Below are 18,041 nucleotides of genomic sequence, written 5' to 3' on the forward strand. Positions count from 1 at the left end.
TCGCGCCTTGCTGCTCACAGCTTGCTCCGCGAGCACGTATGTTGTGAAGCCCTGGCGTAAAGCTCCTGATCAACAGTCTTTGCGCCAGTGTTCCAGACTAAATTCCAGGCCTCTGTGCAGTGTTCCATGGAGTGAGGGCATCTAACACTGTTGATGGTGTAGATTATGTGTTGCCACTGGATTCCACCCTTTCGTTTCTCTCATCACTCCCCGTACGACAGGAATAACAACACACTATACGTGCATCCATTACATGCACCTCCATTCTAAAACTACACATACGACAGCTCACACGTATCAGAGTGAAAGAGGCAACCGTGCGCGCGGAAAAAAACCCTCTCTGACTTGGCGGCCGAACTCTCCCTCTCGGGGTGTCCCGCACATTCATGCCACATTACTTTACATTTTCTTAGTAAATAATTAATAAATTATTACATCACGCCTGATGTTGAAGATTTACTTCATGAACAGCGAAAATGTGTTAAGCGATGAACTTTATCCTATCGTTTACTTGTTGTTTTGTGCAGAGGTGTCAGCGAGAAACGTTTCTAAACGGTTTGGAATTACTTGTAAAGTGTTTTGGAAGTCACTAAGTTGTCTCATTATCAAATACTTGATGAATGTAGTCTGGCTAATTTCCGCGCCGGATGTTACTCTGCCTCAACAAACACGCTGTTACTCAAGAACAGTGTTCAGTAGCAGTGGGGTACAATACGTGCATACTGAGAGGCTGAAGTGTTAGTGATTAATTTGTCACGGTCATCGGCGATAATATGGCGCTCTAAAAAAATCAAATGGCTCTGAGGACTATGGGACTTAACATGTGAGGTCATCAGTCCCCCTAGAACGTAGAACTACTTAAACCTTCCAGAATGAGATTTTCACTCTGCAGCGGAGAGGCGTCACACACATCCATGCCCGAGGCAGGATTCGAATCTGCGACTGTAGCAGCAGCGCGGTTACAGACTGAAGCGCCTAGAAGCGCTCTGTCACAGTAGCCGGCCTATGGCGCTCTGGAAGCCTGTATATGCACTCTGTTTTGACTGTATAAGCAGTAACTAAGCTGAAATCAGAGGCGAGCAGTGTTTGCAGTATTCATTCTAGGGTTTACCCATGCCCCATAGAAGTGTACGTAAGCCTGTTGATTACCTTCAGCTATGAATTACCTTGAACAACATTATGAATTACCTCGAAGTAAACGATTTATTGACACATAGCAAGGATTCAGGGAATATCCTTCTTGTGAAAGGCAAACAGCTCTTTATACTCATGAAGTAATGAGTGTTATCGACAGGGGATGTCAAATTGATGCCGTATTCTTAGATTTCCAGAAGGCTTTCGAGACCGTTCCTCACAAGCATCTTCTAACCAAACTGCTTGCCTGTCGCCTCAGTTGTGCGACTGGATTCTTGATTTCCTGTCAGAAAGGTCACAGTTCGTAGTAATAGACGGGAAGTCATCGAGTAAAACAAAAGTAATATGCAGCATCACCCAAGGAATTGTTATTGGCCCTCTACATTTCATTATCTGTATTAACGACACACGAGACAATCTGAGTAGCCCTCTTAGATTGTTTGCAGATGATGCTTTCATTTACCATCTTGTAAAGGCATCAGATAACAAAAACGAATTGAAAAATGATTTAGATAAGACATCTGTTTGGTGCGAAAAGTGGAAATTGACCCTGAATAAAGAGAAATGTGAAGTTATTCACTTCACTGCTAAAAGAAATGCGCTAAATTTCGATAACGCGGTAAGTCACACAAAACTGGAAGCTGTAAATTCAACTAAATAATTAGGGATTACCATTACAAATAACCTAAATTGGATCATCACTTAGATAATGTTGTGGGTACAGCAAACCAAAGACTGCGATTCATTGGCAGAACACTTAGAAGGTGTAACAGGTTTACCAAAGAGACTGCTTACAGCACGCTTGTCGGCCCTATTCTGGAGTACTGCTGTGCGGTGTGGTGGGATCCGCATCAGGTGAGACTGACGGATGACGTCCAAAAAGTTAAAAAAAGGACCGCTCGTTTTGTACTATCGCGAAATAGGGGAGACAGTGGCACAGACATTGGAGTGGCAATCATTAAAACAAATGAATTTTTCGTTACGACAGGATTTTCTCATGAATTTTCGATCACCAGTTTTCTCCTCCGATTGAGGAAACATTCTGTTCGCACCCACCTACATTGGGAGAAATGATCATCAAGATAAGATAAGAGATATGAGGACTCGCACAGAAAACTTTGCCGGCCGAAGTGGCCGTGCGGTTAAAGGCGCTGCAGTCTGGAACCGCAAGACCGCTACGGTCGCAGGTTCGAATCCTGCCTCGGGCATGGATGTTTGTGATGTCCTTAGGTTAGTTAGGTTTAACTAGTTCTAAGTTCTAGGGGACTAATGACCTCAGCAGTTGAGTCCCATAGTGCTCAGAGCCATTTGAACCATTTGAACCAGAAAACTTTGAGTGCTCGTTTTTCCCGCGTTACAGAGATAGATTGAAGGTGGTCCATTGAACCCTATTCCAGACACTTTATTGTGAATAGCAGAGCAATGACGTAGATGTAGATGTGTAGATGTATTTAAGAGGCGTCGCATTGTGGGTGTCGGGTTGCCAGATCGATGCTAGACATGTGTCGGTGGCGTGTTGGTGCTTTCAGTTGTGATCTGTCGAGCAGTCCCACACCTGTAGACTAGGTTGTGTAAGGGCGTATTACACACTCACGTCAAGATCGATTCATTGTGCCAACAGCGGTGGCCGACCAACATTATCCAGGGATGAAATACAGGGTGTTTCAAAAAGGACTTTCCAAAAGTTTGAAAATTCATATAAATTAATTCATGGTACCTACAGAGGTGACTGTAGTGTCAATTGCACGGGATTACATCAAGTTTTGTCTCGCATAGTTCGCTAGTGCCGAACCGCACGGTAAGGAGCGCGAGCGGCAGTTGCTTAAAGATGGCTGCCTTCACTGTGCTAGAGCGTGCTAGCTGTGTGTTTTGGTTTGAAGAATCGAAGTCGGCGACAACAGTTCAGCGTAATTTCCCTATCAAGTACGGTAAAGATCCTCCTAGAAGGCCTACAGTTTATGAGTGGTATAAATGTTTTGTAGAAAGAGGGTGCTTGGTACGACATAGGAATCATGTGATCGTCCAAGCTCATCTGACGACGTCGTTGAGTGAGAGAGTGACGAGTGAAACAACGTTTTGTAGACAGCCCTACGAAATCGACACGGTGTGCATCTTGCGATCTGCAAATCCCACATAAATCTGTTTGGCGTACGTTGAGAAGCCGTTTGCATTTGAAACTGTACAGATTGACGACAGTACAAGCAATAAAAGACACTGATAAGATTGTTCGCAAGAACTTCTGTATGGATATGTTTAATCGATTTCATGAGGATGAACATTTCTTGGACAAATTCATCTTTTCTGACGAGTCGACTTTTCACTAAGTAGCAAGGTTAACATATGTACCTTTAGAATTTGGGGCAGTGAAAATCCACATCAAATGTTACAAGTTCGTGATAGCCCTAGACTGAACGTTTTTTGTGGATTGAGCAAGAGTACGCCCCATTTTCCTCCGTGAGAGAGCCATCAACGGGATAGTGTGCCTGGTTATGTTACAACAATTTTGATAACATCGATGAGGATGACCAAAGACGAAATGTTTACTTCATGGAAGATGATGCACCGTCCCAGTAAATGGCCGACGTCCGGGATATCCTTAGTGACCACTTTCCAGGTCGATTGGTTGGCCGTCTTGCGCCAATTGCATTGCCCCCACGTTCCTCAGAGCTGACATCAGTATTTCTTTTTTAACGGGGATTCCTCAAAGATATCGTGTTTGTACTTCCTGTGCCGGCTTCTCTACCTGAACTTAGAGCAAGAATTTACGCCACCACTGAGCAAGCTACACCTGCAATGCTACAGCGAGTTTTGGAAGAAACTGACTTCCGATGGAATGTGTGCAGGATAACCAGCGGAAGACATACAACATCTTTAGTTTAAGGTAAAAACAGTTCGTGTGTTTCCCTACAAAATAACACTAAATCCAGCTCTATATCTTCTTTCTATAAATTTATATGAATTTTAAAGTTGTAAGCCCCTTTTTGAAACACCCTGTAAGGCTACATGTTGTACCTGCTGCGTGATCAGGGAGCACTGGGAACTGTGCTTGCAGCAGGGTAAGAACACGCGTGAGTTTGACCAGGGTACCGCTGATACCTTGGCATCTTCAATCATGGCTACTCTGGTGTTGTAAAAGAGTTGACTGGAGAGTGCAATGTCATACTGTTCTCTTCAGTGACGGGGGTAGGTTGTTTCTATATGCAAGTGATGGACTTACACTTGTATGGTGAAGACTGGTGAGCTTGGTGAGCTGCCTATTCCAGAGCACACTCGCCTACGGGAGACGGGTCCTTGCCTGGGCTTCATAGCTGTGGAAGGGGGGGGGGGAGCATCAGTTACACAGTTACGACACGCGGTCACATTTGGTGTTTCTGCCAGATGAACTGCCCGCTACATTGCACAGGACTGTCATTTCTGTGCTGCTGCCATTTCTTCGACATGGACATTAAGTGCTTTTTCAGCAGGACAGTGCACGAGTGCATGTCTGCATACGGCTACTATGACGCTACGCACTCTTTGTGGTGCAGAATTACTACCCTGGCCAACAAGATCACCAGATATGTTGATAATTGAACGCATTTCGGTGATTTATTCGTTCTCCAGGGGCGTCCAGAACCATTTATGAATTGCAACAAAAGGCGTAAGATGCTTGGTACGGTATCACAGGATGCCATTCAGCACCTTTCTGATCGTCTGTTTGCAAGAGTACTCGCCTGGGTTGCCCCTAGAGAGGGACACTGTGTAATAATACGACTGTGCGGACACCCTTTTCTCAGACATTTGTGATCTATTTGATCTAAATTTGTTATCATGTACTCCTATAATGATGAGACACCTGTCACCTCACTCTTCAATAAAATGGCCTTGTCCCTGAGGCTACTGCATTTTTTTCCAGCTGTGTGGGTACAGCGGTGCAAGTTAGCTTTGTCCAGTGGTGGAGTAATTTTACTTACTGAGGGCTGGAATGGCGACGACGGCGATGACGAAGCCGGTGCCCGAGCAGCTGGAGAGGAAGGCTAGTGTGGCGGCGCCACTGTGGGCCACCAGCACCACGGCCAGCCAGCAGTAGTCCACCACCAGCCAGCACAGCAGCGCCGCTCGACGCTCCTGTAACAACACGACGTGATGGCCATATGAGAGTCCACCAGTACGTCTCAACAATAGCGCCCATTTGTGACACGATAATGTAATTTAAGGAGTTTGTTCAAATCTAAAATTATAGTGTCAAGGTAGAACAGTAAAAAGTAGGATACTTCGAAAATCAGATAACTTAAACTACCAGGTGTAGAAGTATGAAACCTGAATTTGGTTGCAATAGTTACATGTCTGTTTGAAACTGATAAACAATACTTTAATCAAAATAATCTCTATTGCTATTTAACATTAGTCTTAACTCTCCGGCAGGCTATGAATGCCACGCCAAGAAAGCAGTAGTTCTTTTGAAGTGAACCAGTCGGCAAGCCATTTTCGTAAAATTTCATACGAATTGAAGCGTTGTTCAGCGAGAGCGTCTCCCCCTCTTGCAAATAGATGATAATCGGACCTAGCCAAATCTGGAGAGTAAGCCACATGTCTTAGTATTGCCCAACTGAGAGCCTCGATCGTTTCTCTGAACCGTTTTGCTGTGTGTGAGGGGGCGTTATAATGCAGCAATATGACTACGTTGCCTTTTTCCACATTGCGGTCGTTTTTCACGTAATGCTCGATTTATATCATTTACTGTAACACGACCGGTTTCGGACTGTTATAAGCCCATCCTCAGGTGTCGTAGCTGTGCTGTGGTCCTCGAGCACCGCTTGTACCAGCTGCAGTGTGCTGCCTATGAGCGCAGAACAGGGAGTACACCGCACCTGGTAGCACAGCTACGACACCTGAGGATGGGCTTATAACCGTCCGAAACCGGTCGTATGAAAATAAAGTAATTTACAACTGAAGCGGTATTTCAAACCTCTGCTATAATGCTGAGTTGCAGATGTTCTTCCAACAAGACTGTTTGCTATCATTTGCTGTTGGTAGCGATCAGTGTTAACGGTTTCACCACGTTTTAGCAACTCATGTTAGATGACATTCCTGATCCCCATCAAGCACAGAACACTGTCTTCCTTCCAAAGCGATTTGGTCTCGCAGTGGATTTCGATGGTTTGCCTGGATTCATCGATGAATTACGACGCTTAGGATTCTCAAAACGTATTAGTTTTTCGTCATCTTTCACTATTCGACGGAGAAACGACTTTCTTTTGTGTCTGGGGAGCAGCATTTCACAAGTGGTGTTTTGATTTGCTTGCTGTCTTTCATTCAGTTCATGCGGAACCCATTTTTCCAACTTTCTGCATCTTTCCTATAGCATTCAACCGAAGAGAAAAGGCTTTCTGCGACACATTCAATTGTTGCGCCTGCGCCTGTTCCTGTTGATTTTCAGAATTATCTTCATCCAATAAAGCTTGCATCTCGTTGTCTTAGAACTTTCTCGGTGGTTTCCCGCGCTAGTCGTTTCTCACGTCAAATTAACCAATTAAGTTTTTTGAACCACTCGAAATACACTGTTGTCTCCAGAGCATGTTTGCCGAAAGCTTCGACAAGCATTCGATGCGATGCTGTAGCAGTTTTCTTCAAATTATAACAGAAAACCAATGCTATCCATAAATCGTTGTTCGTAGGCACAAAACTCTAGATGTTTAAGTGTTTGAAACAGATACCGATGTATGGAACTCAGGTTATTGTGTGTTGATATTCGTAGTCAACCGTTACAGGAAGCAGATGTCGCTGCAGACACGGTCTCACGGGCCATACACTGACGGCTAGAGAAATTCCGGTTTCCTACTTCTACATCTGGTAGGTAATGCTCTCTTAAAGAAACAGTAAATTAATGTCCCCTTCTGAGGTGAACAATTCTAGTCTTAATGCCTCAAATGTCCAACTTAATGATTTTCTTTGGTACAAACCGTTATTATCAAGAATTCCGAAACAGACACACGAGGAATTTCAAGAAAAATCACCACAGTTCTGGTATTAATTCTCCTCTTATCTTTGTCAATTTACGAGTTCTGTACCAAAAAAATCATTTGATTCTCCTTCCTCGGTCGTCACAACCGTAAGACCAGGTGCCATAATTCTAAAATTAATATCAGTGCTGAACGTTTCAAAACTATTTATTAGATTAAGAAGTGGTCATCGATATAGAAGGAACTTCCAAAAGAACTTTCCAGGGCGGCATGAAAACGTGGAAACACCAGCCGACCATGTTGTTGTTAGAAAAGGGCGTTGCTTCGAACGAGACAAGGAGTTAATACGTGTAAACTGAATGAAAATATAATCATTGTAACAGACTTTATTTACAGCGGGATGAACACTGTTGAACAACTGAGCCCACCATATCACTATAAACTCAGGTTACCTGTCCAGTATGGTACAGCAATTTCGGCTGCGAAATGATGAGCATATCTTTGGAACATAGAGGGTTGACTGAAAAGTAATGCCTCCACCTTCGTAACTCTTCAGCAGTTGGCAGCATTGATATGCGGCAGGTACTGGCTTGTTCCGTACTCTCTTCTCTACAGCTCCAATTGGAGGGAAGCTTTAGCATTGAACGGTTGTGTTGTTACAGTGTTAAATATAGAACCCTGCTCAGACGGTCGGTCAATGCGATTTAAGAAACGTGCAGTCATTTAATTCTAATGACAGCACAAGGTGTCACTCCAAGGATATTGATCAGAGAATGAAAGCAGTTTATGGTGACTGTGTTGATGTGAGTACTGTGCGTCGTTAGGCGAGTAAGTTTAAAGATGTTGAGGCGGGAACATCTGACCTGCGTGATAAACAAAGCGTTGGACGTCCTGTGACAGCAACCAGCGAATTACACAAGAAAAATATTGACAGATTGAGTCAGGACGATCGTCGTATTACTCAGAGAGAAATTGCAAGCACAATCGGCATTTCACAGGAACATGTGGGTCACATTATTGCTTTGCTTGGCTATCGGAAAATCTGTGCATGATGGGTACCCCGGATGCTGACTCCTGAAATGAAAGCACACAGACTTGACATTTGCCAGCAATTCCTCTCGCGTTACGAGAATGAAGATGACGCCTTCCTCCAATTGTGACAGGAGACGAAACGTGAGCACACCATTACGACCCGGAGTCGAAACGTCAGTCTGTGGAATATCGACACAAAGACTCGCCCCAGAGAAATAAATTTAAGACGCAGCCCTCAGCTGGAAAAATCATGGCCACAGTGTTTTGGGACGCAGGTGGTGTTATCCATGTTGATTTCCTTGATCGTGGAACAACAATAAATTCAGAGCGTTACATCACAACGCTGCGAACTCAGACGACGGATAAGAAGACATCTAAAGGAAAAGAGAAATGTTTGCCTGCGGCATGACAATGCCAAACCACGCACTTCACGTGCCCCCACAGCAGAACTTCAGAGAATCTCACCATGCTACGGCATCCTCCATACAGCCCAGATTTAGCAACTTACATCTGTTCCCGATAAAAGACGATCTGCGGGGACATCATTACGCTTCTGATGAAGACGTTGACAGGACTGTGAGACTATGGTTGCAGAAACGGAGTGTCGACTTCTATGGTGACGTCTTCAGGAAACTTGTTCATCGTTGGCAGAAATGTATACAACTGTGGGTGATTATGTGGAAAAGTGAATATTGGTAATTAAAGACCACATTCTAAGGTTTATTTCTGCGTTTGATTTATTAAAATATTCCCATCCAAACCCAAGTAACTAAGGTGGAGGCATTACTTTTCATTCAACCCTCGTAGAAGACCATCAGATTACCAAAGACATATCATGAACTTAGAAAATAATAGCGTACCTCTTTACAAAGATTTATGTGTCATGGTATCACGTTGATTTTACTAGGAAGACGATCGTACTTCATTTTCATAAGGTTTTACAATATTAAGTTCGTCTGATGAAGTGATAAAAAAAAAAAGAAGATCCATTGTATCTTTACACGTAGAGCATTGACAAGAGAGAGCAGTTGAACATAGGGGTAACAATTCTACATTTACTTCTGTACTTCGGCGGCTACCTTGCCATGTGTGGTAGATAGTACTTCATGTAGCCGTAGCCTAGCAACTCCCCCCATCCCCGGACACCGCCCTACTCCCCCCCCCCCCCTTCCGATCCACTATCCTCTTTCCTTGCCATTCACGAATGAGCCGCTGGAGGAACGACTGTTGGTAAGCTTGTTCGAATCTTTCTGATTTTACCCTCATGGTCTTTGCCAAGATATATGTCGGAGAACGCAAAATGTTGTTTGATTCACCTATGGGAGCATGGTCTCGGAATTCTGAAAGTAAACTTCACAGTGATTGAAACGAGTCTCATTGTGTCCGCTACTGGACTTGTTCGGGTCTTTTCGTGGCACTTTCTTGCTTAATGAACGAACCCGTAACGAAACGCGCTGCTCTTCTTTGTACGTTCTGCGTTTCCTCTACAAATCCTACGTGATACGATACTAACACCACCACACAAACATGCAATTCTCATTGGCTCGGGGTGACAGGATGGCTTGAAATGCAGCTTCTGGTACGGCGAGATGTCTATTCTCGCTTAATGGTATAAGCATGTGTACCAGTTCTGTTCTGCAGCACAACTGAAACATTAGTGAACCACTTGTGTACTTACGTTGCAGGATCCCAGGATGAGCACTATGTTGAAGATGACCAGCAGCGCTCCAACCGTGGTCAGGATGATGCTGGATAGCATGATCACTGCAACAAAAGTCACTCATCACTGATCATTGAACTACAAAGAAATGCTTTTCGTAGCAATGTTCCCGCAACAGCGAGAGCAACAATGGCCTATCAATGAAATTTTAAAAAAGAAACCGTTCCAGCTCTTAAGACTGCAGTTTGTCAACATTCAAGACACGAGGCACGCGAAATATCCTCCGACTTCAGAAAAAAGTAATAATCCCATTTCCAAGGAAGGCACGTGCTGACATATGTGAATACAGTTTAACAGGCCTTGGTTACCTAATATTGGCACGAATTACTTACAGAAGAAAAAAACTGGTGGAAACTGACCTCAGCGAAGATCAGTTTAGGTTTGGGAGAAATGTAGGAACGCGTTAGGCAATGTTAAATCTACAACTTATTCTGGAAGATAGTTTGAACAAAGGGGAATCTCCGTTCATAGCATTTGTAGATTAAGCAAAGCTGGTCTACACTCTCTAATTCTGAAGGTGGTAGTGATGAACGACAGGGATTGAAAGGATATTCACAACTTGTATAAAAATCAGAAAGTAATTTTAAGTGTCTATGGACATGAAACGGAATCAGTGGTTCAGAAGTGAGTGAGACAAGGTTGTAGCCTGTCCCTGATGTTATTCAATCTCTACAGTGGTTAAGCAGTGTAGGAAACCAAGGAGAAATTTGGAGAAGGAATTAAAGTTCCTGCAGGACATATCAAAACTTTGAGTTTCCCGACGATGTATTTTGTCAGAAACGGCTAAATATTTGAAAGTACGGTTGAATGGAACGGATAGTGTCTATAAAATACGAAAATGCGTATAAGGTGAGCATCAGCAAGACTAAAAGAAGGGCAACTGAGTGTAATCGAATTAAATGAAATGCTGATCGAGTTAGATTAGGCAATGAAACAGTAATAGATGAGTTAGTATTTGACCAGCAAAATAAATGATGATAGCCGGAGAACAAAAGGGGGTACAAAATGCAGACGGGCAATAGCAAGAAAATAATTTCTGAAAGAGGAATACATTAACACCTAATACAGGGTGACAATCATTGAACTCTGAAAAAAACCTGTAGTAGTTACAAACTACAGCGTGCACCCACTTTATTCAACATGTGAACGTCACTACAGTTATTCGGGTTTAGGTTATGACATATGCGATATGCGTGCCATCATTGGGTGTGATGTGGCGCAGACGAATAGCGAAATTCTGCATGAACCGCTGAAGCATCGCTAACATCGATGCTGTCGACGACCTACTGAATAGCTGTTTTCAGTTTAGAAATGGTTTTGGTGTTATTTCTGTACAACTTGTCTTTAATGCAACTCCACAAAAAGGAGTCGCATGTGTTCAGATCCAGAGAACATGGCCGCCAATCAACGCCCATACCAGTGGCCTCTGAGTACACTAGAGCCTCAATGCGGTCCCCGAAGTGCTCCTCCAGGCTATCAAACATGCTCCTGCCTCGATGGTGCTGAGCTCCGTCTTGCAACAATCAGGGTCACTTTGGATCACGGGAATGAAATCATCTTCCAAAACGTTCACGAACCGTTCGGTAGTTAACGTGCCATGAAGGAAATTCGCACCAATTATTCAGTGACTGGACATTGCACACCAGAGTCACCCGCTGAGGGTATTCACCATAAATACCGAGAAAGACACAGTTACATTTGCATTTAAATTACATCAGGTAATTCACAAAATAAGGTGCAGTAGTAATTAAAGTTCTTCTACGGTGTAGCGAATCTACCGCATCCAGACAGAAAGTACAAGTTATTTTACAGCGAACTGCTGACACTATTTCAACTAAAGTGATTTTTATAATTTTATGTTATTTACTTTGCAAATATCTCTTGTGTTGTTGATTTTCGTAAGACTATCGTCACCGAAGTGCTAGCTGTTAGTTAGCAAAGACACTACGAACTTTCCTGAGACATATTTATTATGGAACAGTGATTTGTGATGAGCATTTGTTTCACTGAACCTGACAACAGATAGCATCACAGTGAGTAACGTAATTCAGTGCATCTCACGTGACGTGTTAACAGTAACAATTACAGGTTTTTATCGTTGCAAGTAATTTCAGAGCATTACCAGTGAGTTTAATACTGCTCACGTTGTACGTGGCTTTACAATTAAACTCGTGCTTGTGCAATTTTTTCCCACTACTGACTTCTTTTACACGTACCATTACGTAATTTCATTGTCAGTTCACTCATTAACCAATTATATCTTGTGCTTATTTTTCGACTGGCGACTGTAATTAATTATCTGCAATCTAATTTCATACTGTTTCGCCAATCAATTCAAAACCGTTGCTGGTTACAGTTATTTATTTAACCAGTTACAGAATTACCTTTTCGATCGTTGTTGCGCTCGACAAATATCTGTCACATAGCAATCAGGTTATAATTATCTGCATTGTTTCGGTTATCAGAAATCTTCGGAATCGATGTCTTTCCCTGAGAAACATTAGGTACACGGGTCATTTACGTCTGTCATATACCAGATAATGTAGGTACGTTATGAACACATCAACTATAACAACAACAACAAGTCAACGCAGCTCATCGTCGATATTTTTGATTGCTGTAGCCCTGTGCTGTTCGATTGGTGACATTTTGTCTATTCAGGAGACCTAACAGAAGTCCCATCGTGCGAAATTCGACAGCAACAGAAGGAGAGCTACAGTTTCCAGTCACTAAACTGCCTCCCACGAACATAAGCTGAATTTCGGGCTTCTGAAGGGGAAAATTTTTTTGAGTTTTTCGATCATAATAACTTTAACCTTACTTTCGTGACGCTGGAAAGAAAACGATCTGCTACATGGCGCTACAATCTCTCTCTCTCTCTCTCTCTCTCTCTCTCTCCACCGTTATATATATATATATATATATATATATATATATATATATATATATATATATATATTCCTTCCACTTCAATCTGCATGAACATAAGCACGGGTTGGCCACATGGCAAGGTAGTTAATGGCAAATCATTTCCACTGAAACGTTACTAAGACAACAGTCTGTGGTGCCTGTGTTTTCCCAAAGCAGCTAACTGTTACCAATAGTTGCACATTTTTTTAGAAAAGGAAATAGATTTCGTGAGTGAGTCTGCAGTCATTGTGATTTTTTCGTGAATGAAGCGGTCTATATCATTTGGTATTATTTATAATGAAGTTTAAGGTACTGCCATCGCCAGATCGAAACGTATAACTTACAAAACGAAGTTGCAATAAAATCTGTGCCTAAGCGGGGCGTAAACTGATTTACAGCTATACAAGCTCCAAGGTTTGATCTGATCACGGAAATAACCAAAACATCTCTAAATAGCAGACTATGACAAGTTTTCCCCCTGCTTTGAGCCCAACCCACCCGTAACAAAAATTAAATTGTTCGTCACAGTTTTGTGGTTCCACTTGAAAAATAATTATCCAAAAGGGAGAAAGTCAGCTTATGTGCCAGAAAAAATATTAGGAGCAATCGAGAAAGCTATCTGAAACTTATTTCTATTAAAATACAGGTCACAAAGTAAATAGTACTTTTCTAAGTTTACCCTAGACCTCCTGGAAAGCATCGTTTGTCTCTGTGTCTCACTGTGGACATTGTCATCTCCAGAGACTGAGTCACTGTGAACTTTATCATCTCTGGAAACTATGTGCCATTTCAGTACCCAGTTTCTTCCGTGCAGCCCTTGCCAAGAATTTGGACACCAGCTGACGTTGGAGCTAAATCCCTAAGTAGCAACAACGCCTACCGTCTTCTCTTTGTTAATGCACATTACTTTAAGTAAATTTCATTGAGGTTTTCTGTGTTCATTGTGCCGTTTTGACATCTTCTGTGTGTTGAACGAGAGCCAGAAGCGAGTTTTTTTTTATAATAAAATGTAGTAAAATTAAAAGTGTTTATCCTGTAGGCCTACGAAAATTCAAAAAGTTCTTTGTGGGCTAAATCCGTAAACCGGACACTTTTGGCCTGACTGCAGGTGGAGTGCAGGCTTTCGTTCGCTGAGGGACTAGGAGGAAGAGGGTGGTGCCCTGGCCGCCTTTTACCCCAGAAAAGGATCCCCAGTACTCACTTGACAGCAGGCTGATAGGAGCTGTGGCCATCCTGGAGAGAATGGAACGACGAAAAATGCTTCATTCCAAGTTCGGACTGAACCTGGGACCTCCAAGGTAGGAGTCTTGTAGTCTGCCCCTTAGATCACAACGCTCAGTATCTTACGCATAATTTAAATTATTTTTTACATATTTGCAACCCAACTATTATCCTCGTAACGTTATTAGTTTGTCCCGTGATGGCAGAGTCAGACGGCTCTTAAAGAAAGTCGCCTGTACTACAGGGCTGCCAACACAAAAGGCGTCCAAGTCACTGTCTCTGCCACAGTATACTGTCTGAATACATTTGTAGCCTATATTTACGATAGTGAGAATACTGTCTTTAAAAACATGCTAAAATAATAAAACGTTTAGTGTTAGGGTAAATCAATTATATTTCTCTAATAAATATCTATTACAATATTTTGCTTCGAATTAAAAAAAATACACTTATACAAAATGTGAAATAAGGTGATAGTTGCATAACGTTCTTAAGATAGTGAAAGTAACAAAAATCGCATATCAAAAAATATCAAATTATTGGAGTGTTTTCTATTAGTTTTTCCGAATCAGCACTGAAAAAACAAAGCCTCTTTGAATAACACAATAGAAATAAAATCCATACAATTATGAAGAGATTAACATACATTTCTTCTTTCAATGTGGCCTTAATGTCAATATGTATTTGAGGGTTTCTGTGTGCGTTTCCATGGTAAACAGAACTGTAAAACTATGTTTTGCTGTTGATAAAACTTCATTCCGAATAAATTACAGTACCAGCACTTGCTTATGCACCTATATACATTTACGATGATTATCATGTTAAATATTAACTGTTACTGAAAACATGGGGTTGTCGGGTTCAGTTGGTGCTAACATGGAATATATCAGACCAAGTAACTACAATGATATGAGCATGGCCCTCACAACACCAGTAGAAATAAAGTCCACCACAAAATCCTTAAAATCAAAAAAATTCTTGTGCCTATGATAATATATCAACAAAGTTTATTAAACAGTGTTCCTCTGTTTTTAATGAAATTTTAAATTATTTGTTTAACCAGTTTTTTATCAATGAAAACTTTCCTAAACTGTTGAAATATACTGCACTTAAGCCTTTGTATAAGGAAGAAGATGAAGAAATACCATCAAACTTCAATCAAATTTCACTTTTGCTCACATTCTCAAAAATTTTAGGGAAGGTAGTATTCAGTCGTCGTCTTAACTATCTCAACGCAACTGAAATATTACCTAAGTCACAATTAGGATTTCTGAAGTTTACAATATTGAGAAGGCTATCTACACATACAGTGAGAATGTACTTGCATTAGTAAATTACAGGCTACTGGTATATTTTGAGCTCTGTCAAAGGCATTTCATTGTGTAAATCACAGTATTCTTTTGTGCAGATCTGAAAACTACTGTGTAACAGAAATGCTGCAAAATGGTTCAAATCCTCCATATCTAATACAAAACAAAGGGTGTCAATAGGAAAGAGACATGTGCAGCTATGAGGTATCATGCAACTGGCAATTAATAACATGTCGTGTCCCCCAAGTTCCCGTCTTAGGGCCCTCAGGTTTTCTTGTGAATATTAATGACCTTTCGTCAGTAACACTACCAGATGCCAAATTTGTTTTACTTGCAAATGATACAAACATTGCAGTAAATAGTAAATCAAGCACAGCCTTAGAAAGGTCGGCTAATGAAATTTTCATGGACATTAATAAAAGGTTCTTAGCCAATTCTCTGTCACTAAACCTTCAAAACCATACTATATGCAGTTCAGAACTTGTAAAAGTCTCCTGCGAATATACACTCAAAATATGACAAGCAGAGAGAAGAACTTGACAGTGTTACACTCCTGGGATTATAGCGTGATAATAAACTTAACTGGGAGGAGCATACCACAAAACCACAGAAGCGCCTAAACAAATTTCTGTTTGCTATATGAACGTTGTCAGACATAGGTGACATAGAAATTAAAAAAAGCTTCTGTAATATGCTTGCTTTCGTTCCATTATGTCATACGGGATTATTTTCTGAGATAATTCAGCAAGGCAAGCTTGTATTCAGAGAACAAAAACGTACAAGAAGAATTATTTGTGGTGTTAACTGAATAACTTCCTGAACAGAGCTGTTTAAGGAACTGGGAACACAAAATATTGATTCCCAATATATTTAGTCCTTAATGAAGCTGGTCACTAAAATATGTATTTTTCTGTCAGATCAATAGCTCAGTTCTTGTAATCAATATTAGAAATAATAATATTCACCAACATTTAAAGTCACTTAGTTTGGTTCAGAAAGGTGTCCACTATTCATCAGTATACATTTTCAGTAACACGCCAGCAGCCATAAAGAGTTTAACTAATAATGAAGTTCCGTTTGATAATAGTCTAAAGGATTTATTGGTGATCAACTCCTTCTACTCCATTTATGAATTTCTTACAGAACCACTCGATGTCTATATTTCATTAATAATGTCGCATTACGTGAATAATGAGTACAGTCTGACATATGTAAAAATCTTTTGTGGCAATGAGATCGTCGTATATAAGTGCTGTAAAATGTTTATTTTGTATTTTCTGCAATAGCTTAAGAATTATCATACGCTTATAAGTGTGCTAAACACCTAATATTCGGTGATAATTTTTATATCCTTTGAAACGTAAGTATGCTTACTCTGGAAGGTACATTGGCGTATCTTATTTTGTAAATATTTATTGCACATTCTTCTTATGTGACATGTTCCACATCCCAGAGGATCTCCTCACTATGGATCAATTAGAAGGGAAAGTATATCTTATCTAATTTAATCTAATCCATATCAGTATACTATTTCACTGAAAATGTTAGTCTTCTGAAGGTTCCCTTCAAATAGAGTCTAACACGTCAGTTAGTATGAAGATTTACACTCTCTCAGGCCGAGAACTATTGTGATATAGTTTTATTGAGAAGTCTGGGAGATTATTTCACCTGAATTCATTTTACATGAAATGTTTCTGTTTAAGTCATATGTAAGCAGAGCAACACCAAGCTGGATGCCAATATGGCTGTTCTAAAGACTTTCCACCACAAAGATATAATGTATTAATCTTGTTATGGCAGTGTAGGCATACCAGGTATTTGCCCAGCAATATGTTTTCCGAAATCTGTAATTACATTATAAGTTATTGTTGCAGAAGATACATACAGTCATTCTTACTGATGTTCCCGCTCATGCATGGGACCCAGTCGTAAACTGATGATTCGCGTGCTGAAACAAAACAGAATTTTTTCTTTTAATTGTCACAAATTGTAAATAGTAATAATACACTAGGTTCATCAATGAAACACACTGCAATATTTATGTAATCATAGAAACTCCTGATCGCTATGGCTAACAGTATACAATCATCACACAATGTCGAAACTTCTGGTACAAAAGTAAATGAATTTCTATTTTATTTTTAGTCTACTGATTCATAAACCGAGGACTGAATAACTGGTGTTAATTAGGTTAGTAATATAAAACTTGAAGTTTGTTGACTTAAGCTTTGCTCTGAGTATTATGTATTGCCCAAACGATAATGACAGTAGATTATATCTTTGCTGCAGACACATTCTTAGTTGTTAAAGAACCCCAACATTTAGGTATATAACATACTCCAACGCTGATATTCGAGAAATAATACGATTCGTTTTTGAACTAAAATTAGATATCCCAAATACACTGTGCAAAAGAACTAAACAGTCACTTTTGGAATCCCGTTGTTTTCCCCAATTGCGACGCTGAAGTGTGAAGGTACATACGACCTTCCTTTATAACGGTGCAAAAGTTTGACCTCCGTCGACGCTTCAAACAGAAAAGTGTCAACACACGTGAAAAGAGGGGCCAGAGCTCAGAATCTCATGTGACGTGAGTTAACGATGTCACATTGGTACCAAATTTCCCCAAAAATTTGTCCAACGCCTCCACGGATGTGATGGTGAGGTCGTCATCCCCCCTTTTCCCTTCTCTTGACGCTCTGTGATGGAGGTAAGAACCGCTATGCCCAACGTTGAAATCATGCAGGTTTCTTATGAATGGCTGTGGAATAC

At 41.0% G+C, this 18,041-nt stretch overlaps 1 protein-coding gene across 1 annotated transcript in view; it reads right to left on the reverse strand.

Annotated features, from left to right (window-relative positions):
- LOC126234948 (uncharacterized) overlaps window positions 1–18,041 on the reverse strand; it is a 145,429-nt gene that overhangs the window by 23,027 nt on the left and 104,361 nt on the right. Inside the window, exons 4-6 of the mRNA XM_049943687.1 lie at window positions 17,155–17,217; window positions 9,787–9,872; window positions 5,088–5,241 (exon numbers count right to left, since the gene is read on the reverse strand). Coding sequence (XP_049799644.1) covers window positions 5,088–5,241; window positions 9,787–9,872; window positions 17,155–17,217 — 303 coding nt within the window. The remainder of the gene's footprint in view (window positions 1–5,087; window positions 5,242–9,786; window positions 9,873–17,154; window positions 17,218–18,041) is intronic.

Source organism: Schistocerca nitens, chromosome 2 (genome assembly GCF_023898315.1).
Source record: "Schistocerca nitens isolate TAMUIC-IGC-003100 chromosome 2, iqSchNite1.1, whole genome shotgun sequence".
Classification (NCBI taxonomy): Eukaryota; Metazoa; Arthropoda; class Insecta; order Orthoptera; family Acrididae; genus Schistocerca; species Schistocerca nitens.